At 38.3% G+C, this 26,171-nt stretch overlaps 2 protein-coding genes across 2 annotated transcripts in view; one reads left to right on the forward strand and one right to left on the reverse strand.

Moving 5' to 3' along the window:
- The first annotated feature begins 106 nt into the window (after positions 1–106).
- On the forward strand, positions 107–12,629 carry LOC139933849 (COMM domain-containing protein 7-like). The gene is made up of 9 exons (XM_071928081.1): positions 107–247; positions 2,374–2,427; positions 2,798–2,900; positions 3,614–3,670; positions 4,341–4,378; positions 5,220–5,310; positions 6,882–6,931; positions 8,076–8,124; positions 9,054–12,629. Exons 1-9 carry the CDS (start codon positions 161–163, stop codon positions 9,128–9,130), a joined length of 606 nt encoding a protein of 201 aa, XP_071784182.1. The 5' UTR covers positions 107–160; the 3' UTR covers positions 9,131–12,629.
- A 1,145-nt stretch (positions 12,630–13,774) lies between these two features.
- The window catches only part of LOC139953669 (uncharacterized), a 51,137-nt gene continuing 38,740 nt past the window's right edge, over positions 13,775–26,171 (reverse strand). The window contains exons 18-30 of the mRNA XM_071953177.1: positions 25,930–26,090; positions 25,200–25,348; positions 24,279–24,343; positions 23,891–24,051; positions 23,217–23,327; positions 21,711–21,849; positions 20,429–20,689; positions 19,039–19,327; positions 18,012–18,556; positions 17,019–17,379; positions 15,933–16,043; positions 14,646–15,020; positions 13,775–14,208 (exon numbers count right to left, since the gene is read on the reverse strand). Of these exons, the coding sequence (XP_071809278.1) occupies positions 13,952–14,208; positions 14,646–15,020; positions 15,933–16,043; positions 17,019–17,379; positions 18,012–18,556; positions 19,039–19,327; positions 20,429–20,689; positions 21,711–21,849; positions 23,217–23,327; positions 23,891–24,051; positions 24,279–24,343; positions 25,200–25,348; positions 25,930–26,090 (2,985 nt within the window). The 3' untranslated portion in view covers positions 13,775–13,951. The remainder of the gene's footprint in view (positions 14,209–14,645; positions 15,021–15,932; positions 16,044–17,018; positions 17,380–18,011; positions 18,557–19,038; positions 19,328–20,428; positions 20,690–21,710; positions 21,850–23,216; positions 23,328–23,890; positions 24,052–24,278; positions 24,344–25,199; positions 25,349–25,929; positions 26,091–26,171) is intronic.

Here is a 26,171-nt window from a genome sequence, read left to right on the forward strand (position 1 = left end):
GGGCATACGTGGGGGAAAAGTAAAAGCCTGCAACCCCCTTCTCCGGGTACCCCCTTCGACAGCCCCGCCCCCTGAACGTCTGGTAACCAGTCGTTTCTCTGCGTATGCATCAATCATTTAGTAGACGGAACCACAATGTTCAAACTACCCACTTCCCGAAATGGCTGCCACTTTTCATTTTGCGATGGAAACTCCTCCAGATTCGATGTTTTTAGAGATACAAACTCTCAACAAATTTAACGAAGAGGTAAACTGCAAGATGTTATCCTTATGAAGCTCATGATGCATTTATGGAAATTAATTGTATATTTGGAGATTTTGCGTATCTATCAGCGTAGGCCTATGTTGTATGATGTTTTTGTAAAAAAATACTGACTTGCTTGACATTGACTTGACTCAACTGAGCTGTCGTGCGCATGCAAGCAAGCGCCACGCCACCACCATCGGCTGGTCTGCACCAATGTTTGACCATGTGCTGGGTACAAAACTTTGGACCCGCCGCTGGCAAGATCCAGAGCAAAGCAAGTAGCATGTCTAGCTTTGATACTGATAGAAATATCGGAAAAGTTTCCGTATGGCGCCACCACTTTTTCATTCGATATGAAATAATATAGATAGTATCTAATTCTAATTTACCTCAATGAGATATCCCTTTTTGTAAACATTATAAGTGAAAAAGTGGTAAGCCAATCCCCCATACGGAAAGTTGTCCGAAATATCTACCGTCCTTTTGTTCTCTGAGCTCGGGAAAAGTTTCTGTATGGCCCCACCACTTTTCCATTTTATATTTGATATGTAATTGGAAAAGTTTCCGTATGGCGCCACCACTTTTTCATTCGAAATAAAATAATATAGTTTAATATCTAATTTACCTGATTGATATATCCCTTTTTGTAAAAATGAGTGAAAAAGTGGTGGCGCCATACGGAAAGTTATCCATGTAATTTACCTCAAATGAGATACCCCTATGGATAACTTTCCGTACAGCAACCACCGCTTTTTCACTCATTTCTACAAAAAGGGTTATCTCATGAGGTAAATTAGATACTATATATATAACTAAACTATATTATTTCATATCGAATGAAAAAGTGGTGGCGTGATATGGAAACTTTTCCCTCCCTATTTGTAAAATTGAGTGAAAAAGTGGTTGCGCCATACGGAAAGTTATATCCTAAGCTTGTGTTGTAACCTCAACCTGGGCCCATATTCATAAAGCCTTTATGCTGGCTGTGTTTGGCTGTGTAACTTGTCGTAGGCCCGCCTTCATCGGCCTAAGTATTAAAAATATCAATATTATTATAAACAAAATAATGTAATATTATTGAAAAAAAAACACTTGCTAAGCACAGAAGAATAGTATTGCTTAGTGGAATCAGGTCACCAGCCCAAATTTACATTTAGTTTGCATTTTTGGCTGTAGTGTAGATTGCGGTAACGTAACCCTCCTACCGATGGCCGCAAGGCCAGAGGGTTTATTTTTTAGTCACCAAGCGCTGGATTGGATTGACGAACTGAATCAGGACTAAACCATTCTGTGAAATGGGTGCTACAAGGCAGTGCGTGTGCGATGTCCACTTACAATGCCCGCCGTTCAATCATATAGCGTGCACGCACTGCCGCACTGCTTTGTAACACCCCTTTTACAGAATTGATTAGTCCACAGAATTGACTCATGATCGTTAGCGCAAAATCCGGCGGTAAGCAGAGTCATGAAATTGGGCCCTGGTAAGTTGAGCCGATGGCCTTACCGTCAGCTCATACTAGTTCTAGGAGTATCAATAAAAATAAATTGTGTACAGTTACTGGTTTTGTCCAAGACCATGTTAGAGATTATAGAAAGTGGATCTAAAGAGAAAGACATGACTCGTGGCCGAGCGGTTAAGAGCACTGAATTCAAACTCTGGTGTTTTTGATCAGCAGAGTGTGGGGTTGTGTCCTTTTAAAGCAAGACACGTATAACCATTGCTTCGTCCTTCAGATGGGACGTAAAGCCGCTGGACCCATATGTTGTGTAAACGCATGTAAAAGAACGCAGTGCACTGATCGAAAAGAGAAGGGGTTCGCCCCGGTGTTCCTGGCTGGATTAGCAGCATGTTGCGCCAAAGCACCTTGTAAACCATTACATGGTGCTTAAGGATTAGGTCTTATCTCAAAATTCACCCCACTCCTTGCAGTAATAATACCTGGTGCTTTGTAAGGCGCGTTATAAATACGGTTATTATTATGACTGGTCGTCAAAAGGTAACAAAACATCTGATATCGTTGTTAAAGATTGTTAAAGATGTACGGTCATGACGGTGTGGGATCATTTAAATGAGTACCTTAGTGGACAATATATTATCAACAATTTTGTCTTGATTTTTCTTACAGCAATTCAAGCAAATAGTTACCATTGTCTTAACCTTCCTACTGGAGCCAGCAAAGGTAAATATGATTAAACTTAAAAAAAACGGATGTTCTTTTGTCACTTTTCTGAAAGGGTCTTGTTATAAAATTTGTTCACAATACAGTGTGCCCTCTAAAGGTTACTTAGGAGAATCAGGGAGAGGCATTAGGGAGCCTTCAATTTGGGACGGTAGGGCGTACAGGACGGAAATTCGGCAAGCATATTTCACAGGTTAGCAGGGAATTTTGGCTTCTGCATGGCGTACTCCACGTTACTAGGCATTTTACGCTTACAAGGCTATAGCGATATAAGTGGGGAATCGTGTTCGTAAGCGCAGAATTTGGCGGTAAGCAGAGCTATGAAATTGGGCCCTGATTAAGTGTTGTTTGCACTCATTGTTTATTTCAGTCCAGTCAGTTGGTAGTTCATCTTGATGACTTTGCCAGAGATGAAGGTATCAGTGCAGCCCCTTTAAGAAATATCGTCAGAAGCCTCATCACAATACTCAACAGTAAGTCAACACCCTTGATGTTTTAAGGACTGAGTGAGCTGTCTTGAACTTTGTTAGTTTTATCAAGTACCGGTAGTACACTACCAGGGAAACTAATGGGTAAATTTAAATGATTTTGTTCTGAACAAAGACAAATTTATTGAGACGACCTCTGGATTAACAAGCGACCAAATAAGCTACATCATGTACATGTATGCGGCCCTCTGTTGGTGGTCTCCCTATTAGTCAATATCTTTGTTCGGAGGCGTCAGTTAGAAGCCATACAACTGTTAACTGTCATGCAGTTTTAGTAATGTGTTATTGTTGTGTCAGTTTTATTGTACTCATTCCAATATTTCCTCACTCTTGTCATGATCCTGTTTTGCATATCATGAACAAAGGCTGTTTTATTGTTATCACTAAAATATCTGGTCAATTTCTTTTCCCTTTTTTTACTGTGAATTTCTACACATCTTAGTGTGTGTGAGGTTCAGTTTTTAATATTGAAATAGCAGGTAATGGGGACCAGCTGATCTTAATGGCACTATTGGTAATTACTCAAAACAATTATTAGCATAAAACCTTACTTGGTAGCGTGCAATGAGAGCTGGTGATAATACTAAGTGAGAATACTGGCTTTGACAAGTTTAAACGTGTCCAGTGCTTTAAAGTGATAATTATGTTCTAAATTGCATTGAATGATTTATGTATGTTTTATTGTTGAATATGCGTAGATGCAGTAAAGAGAAATATGACTCCATCTCAGCTGAATGAAGACCTGGTTAATCTTGGTAAGAACAGCCAGCCTATCTGCTCATGCTTTGGCTTTGTCATATCTGTTGGGTGTGACCCCATTTCAATGTGATCATTTTTACAATTTGTGCACTCTGTGATGGGGGTCCAAAGTAGGTGAGGCAGGCTGAGGGTGCCTGTTGCCCCAAGAGTGTTCAAAGCCCATGGATCCCATCACAGCATGCACTAATTGTTTTATTTACTTTGATAAAAGATTGCAGGAGGGATGAAGAAACTTTAAGGCCGAGTCACACTGCAGCGATAACGCAAATGATAACAATCACGACGCAAAGAGAACACATTCTATTGGTTGAGTGAGCGTGTGCGTATTCTGTGTGGAGCAATTCAACCAGTAGAATACGTTCTCTTTGCGTCGTGATCGTTATCGTATTTTTCGTTGCTGCAGTGTGACTCTGCCTTTATGAATAAGTGAAATAGATGATAAATATACTAAAATAATTTATTATTGAACACTTAATCTTGTTGTTTCTTTCTAAACAGGAAATCTTTAAGTTGAAAATCAAATTTCTGGTCTGGTCTTTGAAACAGGAGAGAGGTTCCTCCAGTCTTGCTTGGGGTGATCTGTTGTCCACATTGCACTCATAAACATTCATTATTTGTATGTTATTGAATCAATTAATCATATGTGTGCTATTGTTTTGTACACAGGTTTATCAGAAGAGAAATCATCTCATTTATCAGATCAGGTGTGTTGAAATCTTTCATTCAGTAAAGTGTTTTGATTTAGGAGTGGCTAGCTTACATGTGAGGAGAACAGTTAACTGGTTAAAGTTATTACCAGTTTAAAGGCACTGGGAACTGTTTGTAATTACTCAAAATAGTTATTAGCATAAAAACTTTGGTAACAAGCAATAGAGAGCTGTTGTTAGAAGCAACATTGTGAGCAACAGATATCTCTGAAGTTACATAGTTTTTGAGAAAGAGGTAATTTCTCACTTAAATATTGCCCGAAATATTGCCCGACTCTATCATGTGGCAACTTGGGTCAACTGAGTTAGTGAGTGAATATTAAAAGACTTCAGGCCTGAAGCCCTTTTCGAGGCATCTGAAACTTGAAAGCACAGAAATTTGTGCGACAAATGTGTTTTTTTTCTTCTTTCATTATTCTCTAGCAATTTTGATGACCAATTGAGCCCAAATTTTCACAGATTTGTTATTCTATGCATAGGTTGGGCTACACCAAGTGAAAATACTGGTCTTTGGCAGTTACCAAAGGTGTCCATCCATCGATTTCACCAAACTCTTCCTAACTTAGGATTAATCTTAGGACTTGGGACGAGTTGAGTCCCGCATCCAAATACGTATGAAGAATTGAACCCATCCTAAGTTAGGACGGGTTACTCGTCCTAACTCGAGTTAGGATTAATCCTAGAGTTTCGTGAAATCGGTTGCAGTGCCTTTAGGTTTCAAGTGTTATCTTTGAAGTAAAAGGTGAACACATCTTGAAGTCTCCTGTATAGTTTGTAATACATTTGTGATTTTAGAAGTTAACTTGACATCTCATCCATGCTTTTTTTTTTTGTCCAGTGGAAGAGCAATCTATTGGGTTTATCAAGAACAGCCGTTGGTCAGACGCTGATGGTCAACCAGCTCATGGATATGGAGTGGAAATTTGGAGGTACACAAAGCGTCTATCACTTTATTCACTCAATACACTCATTTAAGTTTGAACACACGATTTTTCAAAGTTTCCATCTAATCAATTTTCATACTCCTCGGACTGATGTCTGCCCATGGTCTGCCATTTTGGGAGTCAAATTGTATGTAAAGATATGTGCATGTCTCACCCTTACATGTTGTGCAAATGCATAGTTGTATAAGTAGGATTTGAAACTTTGCATGGTGGAAATAAGATATAGAAGAGTTTGCGGTAACACCATGTAATGACTGTCTCTAAATGAGTTGGGGTGGTTCTGAAAAGAACCGTTGGTTTAACTCGACGTTTCGATCAGTATGCTCTGATCGTCGTTCTCCAGAAGACGATCAGAGCATACTGATCGAAACGTTGAGTTAAACCAACGGTTCTTTTCAGAACCACCCCAACTCATCTAGAGATAGTCATTACATGGTGTTACCGCAAACTCTTCTATATCATAGTCAGATAGTTGTATAGTTGCGTAGCATCTTTGTAAGTTGTACACAAACATGGCGTTTCAGTGTCAGGTAACAACCCAGTTCCTGCGTTGAAACGTAGGTTTACAGCCCTTACTCAGACCGAATCTGAAATAAAAAAATTTCAATGCGATAAGCACACATGAGGAGTTTTATGGTATGGTAAAATCTATTAGGTTCGGTTTAGGGTGTGATACAGACTACATCTGGTTGCAGGAGCCTGTATCAGACTCGGGCAAGCGCCTTGTCTGATACAAACTCCTCGACTAGTTGGAGTCTGTATCACACTCAACCTTTTAAGTGTTTTAAGTGTCCTATGGCATGCTAAAAACTATTAGGTTCAGTTTAGGGTGTGATACAGACTACATCTGGTCTCAGGAGCCTGTATCAGACTCGAGCAAGCGCCTTGTCTGATACAGACTCTGAGACCTAAAAGCTTATACCACATGCTTCTAAAATGTATGTAGTACCTGAAATATACATGGGCAATCTTGTAGCTATGCTTGGGTAGGCTGCTGCAAGCTTAAATCCACGCAAATATTTTTTGCAAGCTTAAAGGAACATGTTGCCTTGGATCGGACGAGTTGGTCTATGAAAACGATTGAAACCGTTGGTTATGAAATGCATATGGTTAGGAAGATGTTTTAAAAGTAGAATATAATGATCCACACAAGTTTCACTCAAAATTGCACGGTTTTCATTTTACGTCGCGAACTAACACGGTCGGCCATTTATGGGAGTTAAAGTTCATCAGCACACTTGCCACAACTTGCAAGTCCATGTGCAAGATTCCAGATACATAAACATGCTTTCTGGAAGCTTGAGGTTGTACATGTGTATGTCTTTACCATGCAACCTTTGCAAGCTTGCAAGTGTGTCAATTGCTTGCAGGTAGGTTGCGTGCAAATTGATTCTCATACAAGCTTAAATAATTGCGATCTGGTATCGACCTTGCAGCAAGCTTACTTTTCTATATGGGGTTAAACACAAAGGAAAACATAATAACTTAAGTGTGAACAACTGCCTTTGAATGAATGTAATTATATTAACAAGTTTGTTGTGCGTTTATTTCTATAGTGACTGCAGCCAGTAGTGAACTTCAACAAGTTGGGAGTACATTCCTGCAGGTAAAGTATCAATGAAATGTTATGGTGCACCAACTGACCACTGTCTAAACTCTGTGGTTGAAGTCGATTATTTTCTTTTAACAAAATTTAGTATAATCAAAAAGCTGACTTCTTCATTTGTCATTAGTACAGATAAGAACTGTCAATATGTTTTCATGCTTGCACTGTTATAATGAGTTATTGATTTCTGAACACATATTTTGTGAAAATGAAAAAACAAGACGAGCTCGTAGAGAGCACTGTGTACAAAACAATGCATTATGTCGGTTTATAAAACTTGAAGATGCAGAATGCACTACCCGTGTTTGGCACCTGAGAGTGTTATGGGTTTCAGAGAATAAATTGGTGTCATATCACTTTATGGAAACACAAAACGGCAAATCTAGAGATACATCGGTCTTGATAATAAGTGTAACTGTTAAGAACTATAGGAAGGTCCTGAAACTTGTGAACAAATATAAAAGTAATGAATTTGTCAGTAATTTGCACAAAAAACAATTTGCGAAATTTAACTCATACTTAAAGGCAGTGGCTATTGGTAATTACTCAAAATAATTATTATCATACAACCTTTCTTGATTACGAGTAATGGGAGAGGTTGGTAGTATAAAACATTGTGAGAAACGGCTCCCTCTAAGGTAATGTAGTTTTCGAGAAAGAAGTAATTTTCCATGGATTTGATTTCGAGACCTCAGATTTAGAATTTGAGGTCTCGAAATCAAGCATCTGAAAGCACACAACTTCGCACGACAATGGTGTTTTTTTCTTTCATTATTATCTCGCAATTTCGACGACCGATTGTGCTCAAATTTTCCCATGTTCGTTATTTTATGCATATGTTGAGATACACCAAGTGAGAAGACTGGTCTTTTACAATTACCAAAGGTGTCCAGTGTCTTTAAGTTATTGGCACAACCGACAAAATCTTTCAATCCCTTTTCTATTTCAGGCTGAAACTTTTTACAATGTGAAACTCACATTACTTTGGTTTTATCTTTGAATTGATGGGTTTGATCTCCCCTGAATATTACATGTACGTGGATTTTGGTTTGGCATGACTTTGAAAGTATGGAGTGTATTTAGTTGACCCCTACAGTGGTTCTTATATTACTTTATGTTTTATCCCTCATTGTTTTTTCTGCAGCTGAAACTGGTTGTGAACAAAGGGAATAAGACAGAAAATGTATATATGGGTAAGTTGATATTGGTATTATCTGTCCTCGGAAGTTCATACCTCCTGATGCTACCCACCTGTACAAGGCAACTATAGGTCCTGTAATGGAGTACTGTTGTCACATTTGGGCTGGAGCTTCTGCCTATGTTACCTGCTGCTATACATGTAGAATAGACTGTGCAAGTCTCACGCGCACCGGAGCGAGAAAACACGACAATTGAAGAACTTAATTTTTTTTATGAATCAAATCTTTGCTTTAATTTATTCTTAATGCTGAATCTGAACAACAAAAATACCCTATAGAGCTTGTTTAAATTAGTTTTAGCTTTTTAAACAAGCACAATTATCGGTTTAAGTCTATGTATAGACGAAAGTAAAACTCTGGGACAAGGATGTTTGTTTGATCTTAAATTTTTTGAAACCCCATTTGTAAATGTATGTGCCCGAATGTGAAACTACTCAAAGCTGGTTTATACGCGGACGCACAATGATCGCAAGGGCGTTAGATAAACGCGTGACGCAGTTTAAAGAGGAAGCTTGAGTAATTAGGGCAAAGTTTCATAAAATCTCTTTACAAAGTTAATTGTTCCACCCCCACTGGAGGTGTTTCCTACACAATCCTTATATCTGCCCGCGGCCAGGCCAGGTTTCTCAGTAATTTGCTAGTGTTTTTACATATTTTTTGTTCTTCCCTTTTTATAACCATTGTATTGCTTTTTTTGTAAATCTTTGATGTGCAATTTTTTAACACATGTTTGTGTTTTTCATATTTGCTGGCAAATAAAATGAAATGAAATGAAATAAAATGAAAAGAAAAAAAAGCTTCAGTGAAAGGAGAATAATCTGCATTTTTCTAGAAAGTAACAGACAATGTTTTTTGTCATTAGGAATAGAGACAATGTGTACAAAATGATGTATATGACTTTTTTCTTTTACTTTTGTTAACAGAACTTTCAGTGCCACAGTTTTACTCATTTCTCCATGAGATGGAAAAAGCCAAAATGAGTCTGGAGTATTTTAGTTAGCAGCTTTTAGTATGCTCATCAGCATGCATGGACATCAGGTACCACTCTTTATTATCTCCTTTTCTAAAGAATTCTCACGTGGAGTCCAAGTCGAACAAAGACAAACTTTGCGGGGTCTATTGTTTTAAATAACTCACACGGCCCAGTGGGTAGGTTCACGCAGCTGTGTGGTGCATACACTCTGTGGACGTTTCTTAAGAAAAACAAATATTCTTCAACACTGTCATGACTGAAAAGTAACAGTGTGGATGTGTACGTGTATGTCAACATAGTGTTTCAAATCCCTTTATTTTGTGGACCTCTTTTGTTCCCAGGTCCACAATTCGTATGTAGCCATTGAACACCTTTTGGTTCCCAAGTTGCAGGAATTTGCACAGGTTGTGTGACTGATACAGTTAAAATTATCTCCATTTGTATTTACTGTACTCTAAATTTCTATTTTGTAATTGAATAACAAATTTGTAATTAATATTTTATTATGGCTAACAGCAATTAATATAATGTTTTATGCACAGTTGTACTGTTCATGAACAGTGTATAAAGTAAAGAAGAGGCCCAAATATTGGCAGCATATTGCGCCACAGCACCTTGTAAACCATTACATGGTGCTATGTAAAAGGAGTAGGTCTCGCACTGTAATTCAAATGTAGTTCCACATACCTTGCAGGAAAATACTGAATGTTGAAGAGCTTTGAGCGTCACTGAGTAACGGATATGTGCGCTATGTAAGAAGCCACCATTAAATATGCTGAGTAAGCTTAATATTAACTCAAATTATGTACATGTAACAAAACAAAGACATCATGTAAATGAGGCTTGTTATTAAGCCTGGGCGACAATTGGAAATTACCACTCGACTAGTCGCCCCTCAAATAGTCGTGACTTTGACACTAGTCGCGACTAATTCTTTATTCCAAAGATCTATTCCAGCATGTTTGCCGGAAGCGCAATATACTAAAAGCAAATGTGCTGAAAGGATTGAAGGGTTGTGTCACTGATGCCTGATTGTGTTTTCTAATTAAATTATGTTGTGAGAGAATAGTTGAGAGCGACACATTGGTTCACCGAACAGGAAGTCGCGACTATTTTTGTGGTAGTTGTAAAGCACGATTTAGTGAGTGATTGAAAAAAGGTAGTCGCGACTCCACTAAGCAATTAATAGTCGCGACTTCGACATACACTTAAGTCGCCCTGGCTTAGTTACCAGGCATATTTAAAATAATTTTTTTTTTTGGGGGGGGGGGTCATAATATGATCATATATTTTATTTCAAAAACAGTTATGTTTTGGCACTTTATGATGTTGCTGAAGACGTTTTAAACAAGCACCTCAAGCAGAATATTGTACATATATGACATGGTTTGAGGGTGACTAGTCGATACTAGACCCCCGAGGTATTGCAAGTTGACAAACTAGTTCCCGAGGCAAAGCAAGGGAAAATTACGACTGTGAAATAAAATGCACCGTAAATATTAGTTTGTTCATTGGATGTCGCTGGAGCGATGTTCGTGCGTGTTTACAAAATGGTACCACGATCATAAAGCGCATGACAAGTAGAATAGCGCCTGGGCTTCGTTAATACTCGCGTGCGCACTTGGAAAATAGCAAGAAGAGCACCTATGTAGCACCTGATAATGAATGAACCAGTAAGAACTCGACTCTCGGTTATGAATATGTATGAGGTATAGTAACATAATATAATAACTTTACACCAAGTAAGTTCTAGTAAGATGTTTTAAAGAAATAAAAATGTGCAGAATAAAACAACATTTACAAAGTCTTGTGTTTGAAAAGTTTGGTTTAATGGCTTTTTTAACCCCCAATATTATACAATGGTTATTACAAAGTAAAGCGTACAAAAATAAAGTTACAAAAGTTATATTTTTGCACATTTGACCATCAGGCAATAGCATTAAGCACTGCAAAGCAATTTCTCTTATAATGTGCATCCTTACCATAAATGATATAAATCTACCCAAGTTTACACTGTATTTATATACAGTAATGTTTAAAACCGCAACCCACAAAAAACTGCAATAACTGCAAACACATGAACCAACATTGGCCAATTTTTGTTTGTTGTTGTTTTGTTTGTTGGGATGTTGGGCACCTCTGTTGAAGCTTAATATTAAGGCCATCGCAGCAAAAAAGAAAAAAAACTTTCCCACAACTGCAGTAGGTCAAATGTTTGGAATTTAAATTATTCAGCACTCTTGTCTAAAAAGGCAAACAATTTACAGGTTAAGCCAATTTACATAGGCTTAACTTCCAGAGTTACATGGGTACAACATAAAAAATGCACCATGTCAAGTAATAAGCACAACTCTCTATTTCAGTTAAATAACCTGTAATGATTGACAAAATTCAAGGCTTAAATTTTAGGGGAAAATCCACATGGAGGTACATATTTAGTGAACCACAACTTGTTGTCAAGACCAAATCAAAATGGAAAAATTATTTTTTATAAAAAAAATAATATGGCGTGTCATGGCCTAGTGGTTAAGAGCATCGGACTCGAGCTCTGGTGTGGGTTCGAATCCCCAGCCGTGACCCCTATGTCCTTTAAAGCAAGACACTTTTAACCATGATGCTTCATCCTTCGGATGGGACGTAAAGCCGTCGGTCCCGTGTGTTGTGTAAAGCACATAAAATAACCGTGGATTTGTCCCGGAGTTCCTGGTTTAATTAGCACCATATTGTGCCACAGCACCTTGTAAACCATTACATTGTGCCATGTAAAAGTACATGTAGGTCTCATAAACCAAAACTTAGTCCCACATACCTTGCAGGAAAATACTGAATGAGAGCTTAGAAATAGTCGTATTAAGCGCCTAATAAAAGTTGTGTATTATTATCATTATGAGAGTTTAATGGCTCAATGATAAAGCAACTGGCCTTGGGCCTCTTACTCTTTGGTCCATTGTAAATTTAGAGCCCTGAAAACCATGTTTAGACAAAACCAACTTTAATTTTAACTCAAACTTCCTATTTATAGCTGTAATTAAATCATCAATCTTTTTACAATGTACCAACCAACTAAAAACTATAGCACCAAGCTTTTGGACAGAACAACGTTGATTCTATTTGGTTGTTACCACCTCATTTTGTAATTTTTTTTTCTTTTTTTTTTTAAATACAGACACTAAGCGTCATGTAATTCTTGTTGTATAAAATATTATTTAAAAAAATAATTATTGTGTTATGAAATTTATTATTTTCAAATTAAAGTCACTGGACACTATTGGTAATTGTCAAAGACCAGTCTCCTCACTTGCTGTATCTCAACATATGCATAAAATAACAAACCTGTGAAAATTTGAGCTCAATCGGTCATTGATGTTGCAAGATAATAATGAAAGAAAAAACTAACTTGTCACACAAAGTTTTGTGCTTTGAGATGCTTGATTTCGAGACCTCAAATAATTTGTTGAAAATTACTTCTTTCTCAAAAACTAAGTTACTTCAGAGGGAGCCGTTCCTGACAATGTTTTCAGCTCCCCATTCCTCATTACCAAGTAGGTTTTTATGCTAAAACTATTTTGAGTAATTACCAATAGTGTCCACTGCCTTTAAAGGCAGTGGACACTATTGGTAATTACTCAAAATAATTATTAGCACAAAACCTTACTTGGTGATGAGTAGTGGGCAGGTTGATAGTATAAAACACTGTGAGAAACGGCTCCCTCTAAAGTAACATAGTTTTCGAGAAAGAAGTTATTTTCCACGAATTTGATTTCAAGACCTCAGGTTTAGAATTTGAGGTCTCGAAATCAAGCATCTGAAAGCACACAACTTCATGTGACAAGGTGTTTTTTTCTTTAGTTATTATCTCGCAACTTCGATGACCAATTGAGCTCAAATTTTCACAGGTTTGTTATTTTATGCAAATGTTGAGATACACCAAGTGAGAAGACTGGTCTTTGTCAATTACCAATAGTGTCCAGAGTCTTTAAGTAAAGTCTCCATTTCATATAAGAAGTTTGATTTATGTATTGCATACATGTAGCTATTCATCTACATGTACATGTACATGTATGTTTCTATTTTTTTCTATACAAATTGTATAAAACTTATGGCCATTTAGTCCTAAAAAGAAGGTCTTAAAAATGCTCCTTTTGTCCACCTTGATACAATCTACATTATGGATTTTGTAGTAAAAAGGCAAAAAAACACTGATATAAAATATTAAGATTATGAATTTAAGAGTAAAAACCAAGTGTCCAGTACTGGGTAGTGATGGTATGAGTTATTGCCTCATCACTTGAAGGGTCTTCAGGTACTTTTTGTAGGACACAAAACACAATATCCACAGATTGCATTAAACTCTCACAGTTTGAAATTAATGATGGTAGAAAGCTTCCCTTCAAATATTACTTGCTGAGGTGCTGTATACTCTTTGACATAATGAGTACAAGTCTCAAAAATAATTTTCGTCTCGTAGATGAAAATTATTTTAGCATGTTAGAAGTATTTTTGTGACATTGTTTTACTCATTTCTCAAAAACTACAGCACCTCGGCAAGTAATATTTTCAGGGAAGCTTTCCACTATCATTATCTTCAAACTAAGCAAGTTTAATGGAAATCAGTGGACACTGTGTTTTGTGTAATACAAAAAGTACCCAAATCCTTTACGAGTAAAAACCAAGTGTCCAGCAGCCGATTTCCCAAAACTTTACGCAACTGCGTAAGTCAACTTGTGCAACGTCTGGGCAACGTTTTTGCGCAAGTGGACTAACGCAGTTGCGTAAAGTTTCGTGAAATCGGCTGCAGTACTGGTATATGATGGTATGAGTCATTGCATCATCACTTAATCATGCTAATTACATTGTCCCAAAGAGATCGGATAAAAGGTAGTCTGTATAATGACCTTTGATAATTCCATCTGCACTATCATGAGATGCCATCCAACAGCTAACTCTCTTCTTACGTACGTCGTTGTTGCGAGATCCTCCCCGCACTTTAATATGGCGCCCTCGTATGACTAGTTCACCGCTCTGTCCATCGTGTGGTTGGCTGTTGTTGACACCAGGTACTCTGTCTGTGGTGGATACATGCACTTTGGTATGCTGGAATTGGCCTTTATGGGAAACAGAATTTATTAACATGTTATGAAATGTCCCAGAGATATAGGATTTTCCAGCCAATTGCAACAATAATCCATTCATTTAAACACCCGGTTTATTCAATTTCTTTTAAAAATGAATGCTTCGTTGAATCCGCATTCAACAGTCAAAAGGAGTAATTCAATTTCACTGGTCAAATCAGATCATTCAATTTCATTATGCCCCAAGACTCATTCAATGTCATCAAAGCAGCAGCAAGAGCTGGTCAACCACTCACTGTCGTCAAGTATAAATAAGTAGTAGAAATTTGACAAAAAAACGGTCTAAGTGTAATCTTGAATGCCTCTTAATGAAATCTGTTATCTTTTCAGACAAAGCAAGTTCAATTTTAACTGATTTTGTTAAAGTCTTGGTAAATAAAACCTGTGTTATTATTCAAATTGCATCTTACCAATAAGTCCCTGTGCTCCATCCGAGAGTCCACTCCCATCATTCATAAAGAATCCCATGAAGCTAGGCTTCTCTTTGTTAGAAGGCGGCATCTTGTGTCGAACAACAGTGAATCCGATACCCTGGCCTAAAGTAACGGTTGCCTGTCGACCATCTACAGCAATGTGAAGTGGACCTAGTTGCAGTGTTGTCTTGCGTCCCCATTGAATTCTATGATTAATATTGATGGTGATTGTAGAAGGAGTAAACCACATCTCATAGACTCCTGTACTCTTTGGTGGAGAGTAGATGCCACCTATTTCACCGATATATGTCCGCTCCTTTTGTTTGCTCTTCGGTGACGATTTAGCTATGATTTTACCATTGATGAACAGACCTGAATGGAAACATGTGACATGTATGGATAGTGGGTGAGTTTTCATAAAGAATCGTCGTTTTATATTTTCAAAGAAAAAGGAAGGTGTGATGAGAGATACAAATTTTCCTCCTACTTTAATCTGATTTCCTTTTTCTTTCTTGTTTGCATTTAAAAAAAAAGTGGAATTGTTATTAAAATACCTGAAAAAGCAATACCATGTAGGTGACCTAAATTGTCCTATAGCCTTTTTACTTGAGACAAATGTCATGCTTGACTAAATTCAAAAGTTTTCATATTACAGTTTGTTATACCATATCAAACATAAGTTCTAAAATTCTTATTGCATTTTTCGCAAAAACTTTCACAAACAAACCTGATATCTACAAACAAAGGCCATCACATGTTTAGCACCACCACATCACATGTTCATAATAAATTTATGGCCACTTTGGTGATAAAAAACTTGTATTTGATATTCTTTTCTGTACTAAACTATTTCAATATCAATTAATATAACTCGTGTCTACTTTTTATGTTTCAAAGTGGATAGTATCAGAAAGAAGCTAAACCTAAATGCATTTCAATCAAATGAAAATAGAAAGAGAACATGCCTGTTTTCACTGTTTTTAATGTTTTTACTGCATGCAAGTATTTGAATAGACCCTGCCCATGAAATACCATTCACGCATGCGCACAGACCCTATTGGTTGGCAAACGCCATATAGAGATGTGCACTAAGCAGACCCACAATCGTGTCTGCGTCATGCAACCATGTAGTTGCATACAAAACAGCACAATCTTCCCTCATTTTGCCAACCAAAATGTTAGTGTGCTCACGCGCGCTACATGCCATTTACATATTTCATGGGTCTATTACCATTTTGGGGATCTAATCAAGATTAATTGAATTTAATTGAAATTAAAACAAACCTCTTCTTTTATCTTTGACTAAGCTGAAGATGTCGTCAGCGTGTCCATTGATGTCGAAGCACAGAGACACATTGCTCTTGGGAACATTGACTACAAAGTGAGGATCACCATCTGTGGGAAGAGGTTCACATCAATGCAGTGTTAGAGGTAACTGGTTTTCAGGCACTGAGTTACACCGATTCAGACTGGTACGCCAGAGTCTCGCTGAACCAAATAGATTAGGAGTGGCTCGACCCAAACCATTTTTTCTTTCAGACAGGCGAACTGAACATAACATTTACATTGGCTGGGCTCATGAAAAGATCAGCGTCTGAAACCAAGACGCTGCTGAGTCGTTCCGAACGACTGCAACAGTCGATCTATCGACTTCTAGCGCATCCAGACGTTTCACATAGTTAATTCAGAATTTTGATTGACGCAATTCTGGAGCGCCTGTCTGAAACAAATGTATTACTTTTGTACATGACGATGCTTCTGGCTCAGTCATACATTTGTAGGATGTCATGCCCGAGCGGTTTAGAGCTTCAAAATTTAAGCTCTGGTGGTTTGGTCATTAAGGTGTGGGTTCAAGTCCTAGTCTTGACACTTCTGTCCTTGAGCAAGATACTTTACTACAATTGCTTCTCTTCATCTGGGGTGTATACAAATTATACTGTGTATAAAAAAGCCTTTGGAATGCGCTGGCAGCCTGGGGCTGTATACTCCCCATCAGAGAGCTGAGAAAGGTAATTTTATTAGCCTAATGGCAAGGGCACTATTGTAAAGTGTATTGATATGGTTCTTGTAAAATGTGCTACATAAGAACTATAGTTAATTTATTTTTACCCTTGCTCATAATAATATTGTACCCGTAAAGAAGTATAGTTAAAAAAATATAACATTGTTTATTTCGGGTGAACAGTTTCATAAAAGTTCCCCTCAACATTGGAAGTTGACAAACCAGTTTTCGAGGCGAACTAACTTCCAATACCTTGGGTAGCTAATAACGACTGTTCATTCTCAAATCATGTTATATTTGTATACATCTTTCAGTAAGCTACATGTAGAGAACACAAGACATATGACTGTTTCCAGGACCACACATACCAACACCAGTAGAATCATCCCCTCCTCCGTTACCCACAGGCTTCTCAGGCGGAGTACTCGTTGGAAATGGACTCAACGCTAAACTCAGACTGTCTCTGATTTCAGCTGGTAGCTGTCGATCCCATACCCTCATTGCTGCCGGGCCTCGCACCGACCCCAACTGCTCGCCTAGCGTCATCCTGGTGTAGGGATTAAGGTAAGCATACTGTAGGGCTGTATCTGTGATATCACGTTGGAGTCCTGGGGTTGGATTGACTGTTAGATCTCTCTTACGTTGAAGTGTTTGGATCATGACGTAGGCCCAGATACGCTCTATTAGGTCACCAGGTATGGATGGACTCATAAGCACCCTAGAAGAAATCTGATGACGATAAAAGATTTCAGAATGTTTAATCTTTTTCAATGGGATACATTGGGAATTTTGCTTGTGTGCCTGCATACTCCATGTTGCTAGAAATTCTGCGCTTACACAGCTAAAGCATAACTTTGGTGCTTGCACAGTAAGCTGAGAATGGTGATCGTAAGCGCATGATACATGTAGACCGATCCATTAGGCTCCACCCACAGCGCACGTGTGAGCAAGAACACGTGAGCCTCCCTCTGCACAACTCTGCCGCGCGCCAAGCAATCGCGCACAAATGTTAGACCTTATTTTGTCTGACATTTGGTTGTGCAATGGGTTGTGATTGGTCAATAATACGCAATGGGGCAGAGCTTAATGGATCGGTCTATTCAGCAGTAAGCAAAGGAATGTTGGGCCCAAAAATGATAGGCCATTACATTGTAGTCCTTTAGTCGATAAATTATAACTTTTCTTGAACTGATTTGAATTCAGTAACATCAATACATGTATTAATACTATATTTGAACTCAGTAAACTGACTTTACAAACACTAAGTATATATATTTGCCATTCTGTGAACGCAGGTATTATTCCATTTACCCTTTCTTTAAAATTCCCCATTTTTGTAATGTTTTCCTTCTAATACTCACAGCTGTGTTGGTGTCAGTCGCCAGTGAGATTTCTTCACTTGCCGTCTTTCCATAAACAAACGACCGGAGAACATGACTAGAAAGTCGAGTCTCATCCAACTTGCCGACGACGACAATCTCCGACCCGTTGAAGTAGTTGGGGAAGAATCGTTCGCTGAGAGTGTTGGGTACCACGCCCTCTGAGTAATAGAACTGCACATCATATAATAAGGGTGTGGCAACCTCTTCATAGAAGCCTTCAAGAAGCTTACTAGCATCAGCTCTCTCAGGAATCCGTCTAGCTATACCGTGATTGTTAAGAGCTAGACGATTCAAGAACTCAAAATCAGCATCTTCTCCGAACGCCAGACAGAAGAGTGAGTAGTCGCCATTGATAGCATCCTCTACATTACGTTCTATTTCCTCAGTGTCCGTTTCTCCGTAGGTTGGTTCGCCATCCGTTAGTACGATGATCATTGAGATGACTCTATCTTCGCCTCTGAGTTTCTCTCCTTCTCGTCGTAGCATATTCACTCCTTCTAGAATTGCACGATTCAAGTTGGTGGCTAAAATGAACACAATGGGAAATCATTCATATAAATAATGCAAAGACTTGCAAAAAATACTTCAAGTGGCATTTTTATCAGGGCCCATTTTCTTAGTGCTGCTTAATGGTAGGCAAATTTCCATGCTTACTGTAGCAGAAAAAATTGCTAAGGTATAACACCCAAGCCAAACAGTGCACTTGTGTCCTTGAGCAAGACATTTAACTATAAGCTTCTCTCCACCCAGGGGTAAATTGGTACCTGCGAGGGCAAAGATGGTTCTTGTGATTGATTGGCTTAGCGTGCTACATATTTGTTGGGCTGCATACTCCCAATGGAGCTGAGATGGTTTAAGGAATTAATTTAATGGCCCAGTGACCAGGGGCATTGATAAGGGAAGCTCTTTGAAACATCATTTGGGAGTGTAAAGGGCTGAAAAGTGATCACTATTATTATTATTGTTATTATTATTAAAGAGTAAAATGCCTCAACTATATTCTTACCATCTACTTCTTGGAGATCATCTACATACGTCTTGGCGTATTCAATATTAGCCTTTGAAGCTTCTACCATGCGATACCGATCCAGAAACTCTACTTGATTAGAGAAGGGTAAGATATTAAACTTATCCCCAATGGTGATCTCATCCAGGATGGTATTGAGTGCACCTTTAACCTGTGTCAGCTTGGTCCCTTCCATGGAACTACTGGTGTCGATGACGAAGATGACGTGTTTACGAAGGACAGCGAGACCACTCGGAGAGAAAAACTGAACAAAGTAGTTATTCAGGACCTGCATAGAGGAAAATATTCACAACTTGGTAAGTTGCTGCAGTCACATTATATGGGATTTGTGGCATTGCATGGTGAGGTACATGTATCAATATATATTTGGTTTCGGTATCACCATGTGTAAAGTGTATCTACTTGCCAGGTAATGTTTGTCCTTTAGAGAATATTCTACTGCTGCAGAGTAGATTTTTGGAATTTGGGAGACTTCTTACCTGTAGTTCCGAAAAGAACTGTTCTGCTTTTTAACTACTACCTGGGCGGAAGGTAGAAAATCGGCCTGGACTACTGCTTGCGCTTTATTGGACTGAGTGGACTTCACGTTATAAACTTCACTTCTGCGTAGTGAGTTCTTAATTGGCCTCAATGTTTCAACTACTACTCATCATCTGTCTCCTGACGATGACTAGAACAAGCTAGTCGAAACAGTGAGACCAATTTAGGAACTGACTCCGCAGCAGGGCAGTTAATAACAATCTTATAAGCTTAAGCAGTAGTCCCAGCCATTTTTCTATACCTTTCGCCCTGGTAGTAGTTAAAAAGCAGGACAGTTCTTTTCAGAACTGATAAGTTTCCAGAACAATCCAATAAATCTACTCCGCAGTGGCAGAATACGTAGCAAGACAGTTCTCTAAAGAACAAACTCTACCTGGCAAGTACAAGTAGACATACACAAGGTGTTGCCGCAAATCAAATATATATTGAGAATGTTTTTATTACCATCAATTTTACGAGAGATTACCAATCGTACCTTCCCATTACCATACTCAGTGGTACACAAGGTGGTGTGTCACAATTTGCTGCCGATCAGACCAGGAACACTGGGGCGAGCCCCTTCTCTTTTCTGTAAGTGCACCTTTTACATGCGTTACACAACACATGGGACCAATGGCTTTATGAAGCAATGGTTAAGTGTCTTGCTTAAGGACACAAGTGTCACGGCTCGGGATTCGAACCCACACTCTGCTGATAAGAAACACCAGAGTTTGAATGCGGTGCTCTTAATCGCTCGGCCTCGACACTTCCACATTACATGATTATGTTTGGACATCTGTCTAAAAAAGAAGAAAATCTCCAAGTGTCGCGGCTGGGGATAGCGTCTTACCTGAATATCTCCAGCATCAATTCCATGATTGACATCATACTCCACAACAAAGTCTCCCATAATACCATCTGGACTAAGCTGCCGTTGCTCTAGTGCAGTTGGCTGGTAGTCTAGTTGCCATTTATGATCATTGATGCGCTTCATAAGGTGTGGATACTGTGCAGGGTTGTTAGGTAGTGAGCGATCCATCAGGAAGGCATTGGTTGTACGTATACCTTGAGGCTCTGTTATACTCACTGCGATATTCATGTCATCTACAATCTGTATAATAGATGAGCGGAGTTATATTAATTTCAATAATACATTTCCAAAACTTGACTTGTAAAGTTCATAGGAATTGCAATAACATTTTTCAAACAATATTCAATAAATAACTTCAACCAGTTGACTTAAAATAAATAGTAGTAGTAGTAATATTGATATCAACTCTTATATAGAACAACTCCAAAGAAACTGCGCTTCAAATATTATTACCCCTGGTCACTTGGCCGTATATTTCATTCCTTAAACCATCTCAGCTCCCTGGGGGAGTGTATAGCCTGTGCTGCTAAGAAGCTAACGTAACTCAATCACAAGAATCATCTCTGCCAACATACAGTATACCCATTTACTCCTTGGTAGAGAGAAACAACTAAAATGTAAAAAAAGTGTCTTGCTCAGGGACACAAGTGTCAAGACAGGGATTCAAACCCACACCATGATGACTCAGCAACCAGAACTCGAGTCCAATGCACTAAGCCAATCAGGCGCAAGGTTTGTTATGTTACAAAAACATTTGTAGTTACATTGGAGCTACATGTAACTGCTAGGAACTTTTGCTGCCTCGTCTTAACTGCCAAAGGCCTCAGTGTTTAAACTTTCCTTAAAGGAACACGTTGCCTTGGACCGGTCGAGTTGGTCTTTAAAAAGTGTTTGTAACCGTTTGTTATGAAATGAATATGGTTGGAAAGATGTTTAAAAAGTAGAATACAATGATCCACACAAATATGCCTCGAAAATGCGTGGTTTTCCTTTTACCTCGTCGACGAACACGGTCGGCCATTTATGGGAGTCAAATTTTTGATTCCCATAAATGGCTGACCGTGTTAGTTCGCAAAGCAAATTTGTGTGGATCATTGTCAATTCTACTTTTAAAACCTCTTTCCAACCATATGCATTTCTTAAAAAAAGGTTACAAACGCTTTTTTTAGACCAACTCGTCCGATCCAAGGCAATGTGTTCCTTTAATGGGATCTGAAAATGGCATTATTTCATTATTTCAGAAAAACAAAACAAGACTTACCTGTCCAGGATAGAGACCAAGGTGTTGTTTAAACATGCCACGTCGTCTTGGCAACAGGATTTGGTAAACTAGTGAAAAGTCTGCTGTATTAGCAGGTTTCAGATTGACGGACATTACAAACACTTTACTCTGTGGATCACTGTGGGAAATAAGGAATCTACAATAAGTGTTTGCAATCAGTGTTATCATCTTTGAGGTTCAAACAATCTCTGATTGTTCCATCATGTCCATAGCGTACTGTTTTTAAATCTCCTTTCTATAGTGTTCTGTAATAATATTAGTAATAATAAACAAATAAACAAAATAACAATAATAATAACCAGTTTTTATTGCGCTTTTCACACTCGAAGGGTGTCTCAAAGTGCTTCCAACACTATTACCCCCTGGTCACTGGGCCTTAAATCATTCCTTAAATCATCTCAGCTCCCTGGGGAGTATACAGCCTGTGCAACATTAATATGCACTACTTGGCTAAATCAATCACAAGAATCATCTCTGCCCTCACAGGTACCCATTTACCCCTGGGTGGAGAGAAGCAATTATAGTTAAGTGTCTTGCTCAGGAACACAAGTGTCACAACCGGGATTTGAAACCACACTCTGCTGAACACTGAACAGAATCCATAGACCATGAATTTGGTGTTCTTATCCGCTCGGCCAGGACACTCCATACATGCACTCTATCATCTTGGAGGTTCAATCTCTTCTTGATCCGTCGCATACTGTATGAAAACCCCTTACTATGGTGTTCTATAACAGGCATTCGGGTTGGCCCTGTGGTTTCTTTCCCTGCCTTTCACTTCTGTGGACCTTGGTTCGAATCCCACCTCAAACCAGGAGCCTTGCATGAGGATTGGGTTTTCAGTCTCAACCTGATTGTGTGTGTCTTAACCCATTGGGGTTTTTCCCCGCAGCTAAAACTGAGCATTTCTTCTTGTTTCCTATTCATCATGAAATTGGCGCTAATTGTACTGTTGGATGTGTAATTAAATAAATTGGATACATATAAAAGGATATTCATAGGTTATCGACCTGTCTTTGAAGAGTACATCATGAGTAGAGAGTCATGCTTGTGGATAGGTCCTTTCAGTCTGTGGAGAGCTCTGTTGTGTTTGTGAGTAGAGCCAACGTGTTCACAAACTACAGGGCCCTCTCCACAAACAAGACACACTCTACTCACAAACACAGCGAAAATGTCTACAAACACGCTGCTGACCTCACAAACATGACACAATCTCCACAGACCCGATGATAACAGACAAGTGTCCTTTATAGAACACCATACATTTCCTTTTCAAAATTAAAACGCAACCTTTCCCGCTTCCAATGATCATCAAATCAAAAGGATCTCAAACTTGAGCAACTTTTTCAAACAATTTACAAAATTACAAAGATCACAAAAACTTCAAAACCGAAATTGGTTTGGTTCTTCATATTCATATTGATCCGTTTTTCTAAATAATTGTCAGTTGAGTATAAATTGTAGTGAGTTGAAACATCATCTTACAGTTCTGTAATGAAGGCACCACCCTGTGAGATTTCCAAGTCGCCACGATGTAATGTGATATTCTGGCTCTTCTCGTCTGCTACACCGTAGTATGTCTTGCCATCCACAGTCCTTTGGAAAATAAAATCAACAGTTCAATTTCCTTTAATATGTTTGTAACAGATAACAACATGGAAAACGTATACTTCCACATCTTCTTAAAGGCACTAGACACCTTTGGTCCTTGTCAAAGACCAGTGTTCTCACTTGGTGTATTCATATGCATAAAATAAGAACCCTAAGAAAATTTGGACTCAACTGGTCATTGAATTTGCAAGAAAATAATCACAGAAAAACCACCCTTTTTGCACAATTATTTGTGTGCTTTAGGCCTAAAGTATGTTTTTTATTTGAGTGGGAATTTACTTCTTTCTCAAACACTACATTACTTCAGAGGGAGGCTTTTCTCATGTCTGTACTATCAACAGCTCTCCATTGCTTGTTGTACGAACAAAAAATGTTTTAAGTAATTACTTATTGTGTCCAGTGCCTTAAAAACAAATAAATTTCCTACAATACTGGTTTTTTTAAATGTTACTTTGCCTGTTATAAGTTTCACATCAAGTTATACCCGTGTGATCATTTGTTGTTTTGGAAAACATGATGTTAAACTTGATTATTGAGAATATACTTACAAAGTAAAGTTAGTGACGTAAGCTGGTAGTGGAATCTTCTGTCTGAATACAGCCCAACCAGCTTGGCGTCCAGTATTCTCCAATGTAGAACTGATGGTGGTTGTAGCAAACCTCAGTACAATGTCAGAGTCGATGTTTAAACTCTTTATTTCAATGCCATCCTGTAACACAAAATTAAATTTTCCAAAAATTGTTGGTCAGGATTTCACAAATATCACATTGTTTGAATGAACTACTATATGTATGTATGTATGTATGTATACTTTATCACAGTTGGCACTTACTGCATGGAATAGTCTGTAAAGGTTAGAAATAGGATATAAAGTATAGAATGTGATAAACAAGACATCATTATTTATAAACAATGCACTATTTTTAATCTACTTACAGAACTTGTTGTTGCTACACTGAAGATGTCTGGACTGGAATCCACTCCTGGTATGCTTGGCTTCCCTGAAAACCAAAGTAAGGGCATTTCTGTGTTTGCATTCATGTTTTAAAAGAACAATTTGTAACAAGTAATAATGTCAGGACATTATTGGTTGTACTGCTGTTTTAGACAATGTAACTCAAAGAGTGGCTGTGTACAATCCATGGCCTTCGTGGCAGGCAAGAAACCTAAGTCATTTGGGAAAATTTTACATTTTGTATAAAAGTTTCCACATACATTCAAGAGTTATACAAACAATAATAGTGGTTTATATAGTGCTCAAATCCGTCCCTTAGAATGGGGCTCCAACAACCTTTCCCTGCAAGGTGTGGAGCTACATTTTTGAAATATAACACCTTTATCATTTATAGCACTATGTAATGGTTACAAGGTGCTGAAGCACAATATGCTGCCAATCAGAACACCCCGCAGTGAACCCCTTTTTTAAGGATTGCACTGGGTGTTCTTTTACACTATTATCGTGCATACAAAAAAAGTCCAAGCTTGATACAGGCTTTTTATCAACGTTTGGTGTCACTGTTAAGCCCAGTGGTTACATGTAAGTGTGGATAAGCCCGGTTCATATGAACTTCCTGTGAATGTGAATGCGATACAAATTTTGACGTCACAAATTTGTCAAGAATAATTCTCAACAGTTGAACTGTGTTAGACTCTGCGAAACATTCGCTGCGAAAAAAAATTGCTCTGCATTCGCATTGTTAAAAAGTATCGTTAAAATGCAGGACAGTTCTTTTCAGAACTGAGAAGTCGCCACAGTTCTTTTAAAGAACAAAATCTACCAAAAAAGTAGACACTTGCATATTTATTGATACCTCACCATGCAATGCCTTAAATGACATAATAGTTTGATTTTTTTACCTGGTAGATCTTGGAGCAGGCTGCGGAGTATATCCATATTAGTACCAGTGTGTAGAATAGTTGGTGGAGACAAGCTATCATCTATTACAGGTAGGTTATTTATTGGATCAGTCAGTAACATTGGGGTGAGTGGAGTCACAAAGCCATAACTAGAAATAAGAACAATTAATTGAAGTTATGAATGCAAAATGTACTTGTGGTGATTGAATCTATTCAAATCCAATGTTGAGTAAGAAGTCATTTACGTAATAATTCCATTTCTGTTAGTTACCTAACCAGTTCGCTTCCAGATTAAAAGTCCTTTTGTTGGAAGTGTCGTGGCTGAGCAGTTAAGAACACCAAATTCAAACTCTGGTGTTTCTGATCAGCAGATTGTGGGTTCGAATCCCAAGGCGCGACACCTGTGTCCTTAAGCAAGACACTTAACCATTGCTTCATCCTTCGGATGGGACGTAAAGCCATTGGTCCCATGTGTTGTGTAACGCATGTAAAATAACCCAGTGCACTTATCGAAAAGAGAAGGGGTTCGCCCCGGTGTTCCTGGCTGAGGCTGCTTAATGCGCCATAACCTTGTAAACCCTTATAAGGTGCTAATAAATTGGGTCTCAGAATTCAGCTCCTTCATTGAACACTTTTAAAACATTACTTAAAACCCATCTGGTTTGTCAATCTGGAGAAAGTTTTGCATTTAGCGATCTAGAAATTTTGTAAATATTATTATAATAATTACCTTGTAGCAAGAAGAGCAATTCTATCTGCCAGGGCACGACGAGCAGCAGGATTATCAGTTATTGCATATTGGTTGATAAGATCTTGAATAGTCTTCATGGCCCAAATATGTTCAGTAACTTTAGGCACTGTGTGCTGTTGTGTGAGCTCTGGTGTTGCTATCTGTAAAGGTGCAATAATGTCATTGACAAATAAAGATTCATAGGGAAATTTATAGATGGATTGCACACAGCATCATTGACT

Source organism: Asterias amurensis, chromosome 2 (assembly GCF_032118995.1).
Source record: "Asterias amurensis chromosome 2, ASM3211899v1".
NCBI classification, from domain to species: Eukaryota; Metazoa; Echinodermata; class Asteroidea; order Forcipulatida; family Asteriidae; genus Asterias; species Asterias amurensis.